Source organism: Garra rufa, chromosome 15, assembly GCF_049309525.1.
Source record: "Garra rufa chromosome 15, GarRuf1.0, whole genome shotgun sequence".
In the NCBI taxonomy this organism is placed as follows: domain Eukaryota; kingdom Metazoa; phylum Chordata; class Actinopteri; order Cypriniformes; family Cyprinidae; genus Garra; species Garra rufa.
In genome coordinates this window covers 31,817,132-31,823,131 of record NC_133375.1, presented here as the reverse complement: position 1 = coordinate 31,823,131, position 6,000 = coordinate 31,817,132, and the positions used below count along the sequence as shown (strand labels likewise).

Sequence of the window (6,000 nt, the reverse complement as noted above, 5' to 3'; positions counted from 1 at the left end):
CAATCCCAATTAAAAAAACATTTAAAATGTTTGATTTGTTGAAATCACCATAAAATGACTGACATAGTTGATAGAGTTAGCAAAGTCAATTTTGAGAAAAATTAAGTTAAAGTTCTTTGAAAGTTCCAATACAAAATCACCTAGCAGCATTGCATCTTTCCTCCACTTCTTTTCTTAATAATAATTATTATATAAATAATCAAAATATAGCTATTTTTTATTTTATTTTTGCTATCACAAATGAGAAAAAATATGCAAATAAATAGTAGAACAAATATAAGAGAAACAAATTAACTTGTGCATTACTTTTTTTCTTTTATCTTACATTATAACTAAATAGGCTAATCAAATGTAAAAATCACTTTAGTGTATTCATTACAAATAAACTGGTCATTAAAACCACAAGAGCAGCGAGTGATCCCCTCTTTTCTTTTATTGTTAATTAACATTAATAAGACAGATGGCATATATATTAAGACCAACTGTAATGCACAGTTCTAATATAATGTACACATCAGATGTTTTTCCACAACAGTTAACAAAACGTTTACTTAAATTTTCAAAGATCACAGATATTATAAAATACTGTAATTATGTGTATCAGGATCGCACACTTCTTTATGCACACGCTTTAGACTTGTCAGTCAGCACAATCTGTTTTGTTTACGTCAGCAAACCAGAAAGGTACAGAGAAAAAGGTACACTTCTCAGGAAACATGCAAATAAAGATAATTTTAGATGTTTAATTACTATTTGGAGCATTGGGATGGCTAGACGAGGGCTTAATAAACTCATTTTTGTGAAAACCTTTCACTTTTTTGCCTGTAGCTCAAAATTAGCCCATGCGCATTCTGACTCATTTTGCCAGCATTGGGTCACAGTTGTAATAATATCACTGTTTTTACTATATTTTTAATCAAATATATTTAGCCTTGGTGAGGATAAATGTTTTTTTTTTTTTTTCGACAGACTGCAACCTGCTGAATCATTTTCTGACAGATTTCCCAAACACTTTTCATGTCTGCTATTGGTCGATTAAACCAATGCTATTGTGTTAAGGTGATTGAGGTGTTCAATCAACAAAGCAATCAAGTAAGAATTGTAAAGCTGCTTGTTTGGATCCATTTAGGACCCATGGAAAGTGTGCGATTACGTTACTATGGAACGTTCCTCACATCTAATCTCACAACGTAATGAAGCATACGTGTATGTGTGTTAGTCGGGATGTGAGGGACATGAGCAGATCACTCTGCCGTGAAGCAACACATTGATCAGTGTGTCAGGCCTGGGGGAAAGGTTAAGCCGCGTGGCGCTGCCCTCCGCTCCTGAGTGTGCCTGCCGGTCTTATCAGGATGTGAAAGAGCAGGAAAGGGCAGACGATTCCCAGGACAGCATCTGACCTTCACTAATCCAACAACCTCACTCTTCTGCTATAATTAACATAAAGGAAGTTGAGGCGGCGCTTTCTCAAACAAAAGACAAGACGAGCGAGAGTGTGTGTAGGAGACTCACCTGGGCAGAGGGAGTGCAAACACTCACAGAGATACACTCATTGGGAAAAATGCTGAGTAGTAGCTGCTTTGAATAGTACATTGCTTCCTATATGCTGAGCCAGGTTGTTACACATACTATACATAACCTTGTGTTTCAAAGACAGTGTGTAAGTTGGTGTTTTTATTAAAGCCCAATGTTAAAATACTTTCTTTTAACCTAGTTTAATATATAGAGACTAAAAAGAAGTAAGCAATGTGAAGGTTGTTTTTCCCCAAACATATAATACACTGCATTTCACTTGTGCATTGAAACATTCATTTGCTTATTTAAGCATCCAGACCACCACAGCAAAACCTACTTAAAGGAGAAGTTCACTTACAGAACGAAAATTCTACTACAATGTCATCCAAGATGTTCATGTCTTTCTTTCTTCAGTTGCAAAGAAATTAATTTCTTTGAGGAAAACATTCCAGGAATTTTCTCCATACAGGGTCGAAGGTCCAAATTGCAGTTTCAAAGCAGATTCAAAGGGCTCTACACGATCCCAGCCCGAGGAATAAGGGTCTTATCTAGTGAAACAATTGGTAATTTTCTAAAAAAAAAAACATTAATGTACTTTTTAACCACAAATGCTCATCTTGCACTAGCTCTGCAATGCATACACGCATCTTCAAGCATTGTGTAATCAAAGTCATGCGTGAGTCATTTTTCGTCTGTGTACTTCAGTTAAAAAAGGTAGGGTAGGGCGAAAAACATCCAATTTTCTCCTCCCTCTTCAAAATCATCCGACAATGTTGTTTCACTTTTTTTTGTAAAGGGCGTTTGACTTTCTTTGCACGTTCGATTTTTAAACACTGGCTCGGTACTTCCACCACAAGCATTTGTGGTTAAAAGGTATATAACTTTGTATTTTTCTTAATAAAAGGCTGATTTTTTTGCTGGATAAGACCCTTATTCCTTGGCTGAGATCATGTAGAGCCCTTTGAAGCTGCATTGAAACTGCAATTTTGATCTTCAACCCGTTGGCCACCATTGAAGTCCACTATATGGAGAAAAATCTTGAAATGTTTTCCTCAAAAAACATTCTTTTTTTTGACTGAAGAAAGAAAGACATGAACATCTTGGATGACATGGGGGAGCGTAAATTATCAGGAATTTTTCATTCTGGAAGGGAACCTCTCCTGTAATGCAATGGGTTTTGGGGCAGGACAGTCTGTTAGAACAACCAATGGAAATTTCAATGAAATATTCTTTTTTCCACCTAAAATTGCTGATTTACTATATGGATACTCACTGGGTCCTGGTTCATTTGAACAATGAGTTGTTTGACGGCATGTAGAGTGGGATGGGCCCAAGGGGAAGGGTCCTGCCAATGACGGTTTAGATCGAAGCCCATTAGAGAACACCTAAAATAAATACAAACAAATTAACAATTCAGCTCAGTAAAACAACGGCAAAACCCCAACACCAACCCCAAGAGAAAGCAAAATATTGTGCAAAGTCATAATATGTAACCCTGGACCACAAAACCAGTCTTAAGTAACACTGGTATATTTGTAGCACTAGCCAAAAAATACATTGTATGGGTCAAAATGATAGATTTTTCTTTTATGCCAAAAATCATTAGGATATTAAGTAAAGATCATGTTCCATGAAGATATTTTGTAAATTTCCTACTGTAAATGTATCAAAACTTAATTACTGATTAGTAATATGCATTGCTAACAACTTCATTTGGACAACTTAACAGCAATTTTCTCAATATTTAGATTTTTTTGCACCCTCAGATTCCAGATACTCAAATTGTTGTATCTCAGTGGTAAAAAGTTATCAGGTTTGAATATCACAGATACGCTCAAAGTGAAATCTACCGACATTCTGTGGTCAGAACACAAAATACATGCCCACTTGTGCGGAGCGAGCAGAGAAGAGTAGAGTGATTGTTTTCAATTCATTCTCTATGGGAGATGAGCGGCTGGCTCATGCTGGGGATGGTGGGATTGACAGCAGAGAGGAGTAAGCGTCAAAAAGTTGTGAAATATTCAACTTAATGCAAATGAGAAGTGAAAAACAAAATCGCTGTGAGAGTGAAGACTGTGACGTCTGTCATAAACATTTCAAAATCAGCAGATTTGCATTCATTAGAGTTTCTGGTTGATTTACCCAGTTAAATTACTTAATACTAATTTAAATTAAGATTTCAAAAGTCATTGTGGCTATACTATAATAATATATAGGTAATGCTTCAATGACCATATTTAAAAGGAATAGTTACTCAACCTTGGGCCATCCAAGATGTAGATGAGTTAGGGCTGGACAATAATTCAATATCTATATATTACAATATGATTGTTTTCAATAACTCTGATATGATTTTTTAACACATTTTCGATATTTCAATATACATTAACAGTGTTTCCCATACATTGATTTATTTGTGGCAGTTGACTTCTTTGAATAAACATTAGAACTGCACCTTTCAAAATCAAAATGCAGCGACCTGTGTTTTATATGAATATATCTTTGAAGGGAATTAGCTGTCTTCAGAAAAGTTTTGATGGCATTTTCATTTTATCTGATAAAGTAACATTCATGAGCACAGCTTTGTTTTGTGTACAGCCATTAGTGGGGAAACCACAGTTTCTACCGCTCTAAAAGCACCTCCTGCTGGCACAGAATGAATCTGCATTTTCAATAAGCCCGTCTCCAGCAACATGATTTTGTTGTTGCTCACTCTTTTTTTTGTTTTGTTTTCTACAGCAACTCTGAGCACTTTTCACATTCTTTATCCTGGCTGAAGCACTTTTGTTTCAATCTATAAGAATAATTAGCCTATGTTGTAGTTTAAAGTTAAAGGTATTAATAATATTAAGGTGAGTCTGAGAGTCTTATGTTTATTTGACAGTGATTTCACATTTCTTGTTTGTATCAAGGCTAAATGCTAATAAAAGGTGAACATTAATTTATTTGTACCATTTGAATTTCTAAAATATTATATAGTTTTATATGAGGGCATTTCATAAACTTGCCAAATTCATTTTTCTGAAGTTTTTAGGTACAGACATCTGCCGTGGGTGATCTTGGCCTTTTCTGAGGCTCTTTAAATATAGTTTCTATCAAAATCGGAATTACATTGACCGAATTATATTATATTGATGGAATTATATTGACCGAAATTAAGAAATATATTGTTATATAAGTTTTGGCCATATCTTCCAGCCCTAAAATGAGATTGTTTGTTCATTGGAAAAAATTACATCACTTTTTCACCAAATGGATCCTCTGTAGTGAATGGGTGCCGTCATAATGAGAGTTCAAACAGCTGATTAAAGCATAACAACAATCCACAAGTATTTCACACAAGTCCAGTCCATCAATTAACATGTTATGAAATAAAAAAAACTACTGTTTGTGTTTGCAAGAAGAAGAAAAAGGATCCACCATTTAGGCATTTAACCTTAAACCACTCCTTCTGGACAAAACAAAACAAAATTCAACAATATATTTATTTAGAACTGTTTTGAACTATTTTTATATGTAAATAGAAGCTTGATCTTTGCATATTTCTCTCCTAATTCAAACTAGATTACTTTTTCACTAGAGAAAGCAATATGAGTAGCCGTATTTTAACCAGAACCAACATTATAAGTTAAAAACACCATAATAATGGATTTATTAATTACAAAACATATAGCTTTTCACTTTACAAGATGTAAACTGATGAATTGGAGTCATGTGGATTACTTGTGGATGAAACAAACTCATCTACATCGTGGATGGCCTGAAGGTGAGTACATTTTCAACAGATTTTCATTTTTGGGTGAACTATTTCTTTAAAAGCAATCATGACCTTCACTATAGACAACCACACTGCTCTACATTTACAGACACAAAGTGGCAGATCTCTGGTGTTTTGGCCAGTATTAAGAATTTCCTTCTTCCACACCACTGGACATGTACCATCTCAAGCGATCTTTCCTACAGGTCTCTGTTTGTTATTTTCCTTTCCCTGAGGCAGTGGACTGATGTGGGGGACGAACGGATGCCTGAGTCCCTCCTGCTGTCCAGCTGAGACTCTGTGACTGTGACTTTGAGCTGAACCTGTAGTCAATGCTGCTGCTCTCAGAACAACACTAATCCCCAGTCAGCAAGGATTGATCCCATGTCCCCTCCTGCATCTGCTCTCTCTCTCTCTCTCTCTCTCTCTCTCTCTCTCACTTTCGACCAAAAATCTACTGATTCAGCACAGAGGGAAAGAGCGAGATGGATCTGATCTCTAATTATGGACCTCAATGGCTCTCGGTGAGGCAGCATCGGTTAAAGTTGCTGCCGAGAGCACCTTTAAGGGTCAGTGGTGGCGTATGTCGTATGTCAGGCCTGTCACCACCATTGAACCATTGATCCACCTCTGCAGCTCTGCAGTTCACGAGAGCTGTCACAAGGTGGCAGCCATTAACGCAGTTTGTGCGGGCCTATGGGAAAACGCAGCGAGCCACTGATGTATTC

At 36.2% G+C, this 6,000-nt stretch overlaps 1 protein-coding gene across 1 annotated transcript in view; it reads right to left on the bottom strand.

Annotated features, from left to right (window-relative positions):
- Positions 1-6,000, bottom strand: part of agbl4 (AGBL carboxypeptidase 4) — a 486,475-nt gene that overhangs the window by 56,978 nt on the left and 423,497 nt on the right. The window contains exon 9 of the mRNA XM_073818790.1: positions 2,789-2,900. Coding sequence (XP_073674891.1) covers positions 2,789-2,900 — 112 coding nt within the window. The remainder of the gene's footprint in view (positions 1-2,788; positions 2,901-6,000) is intronic.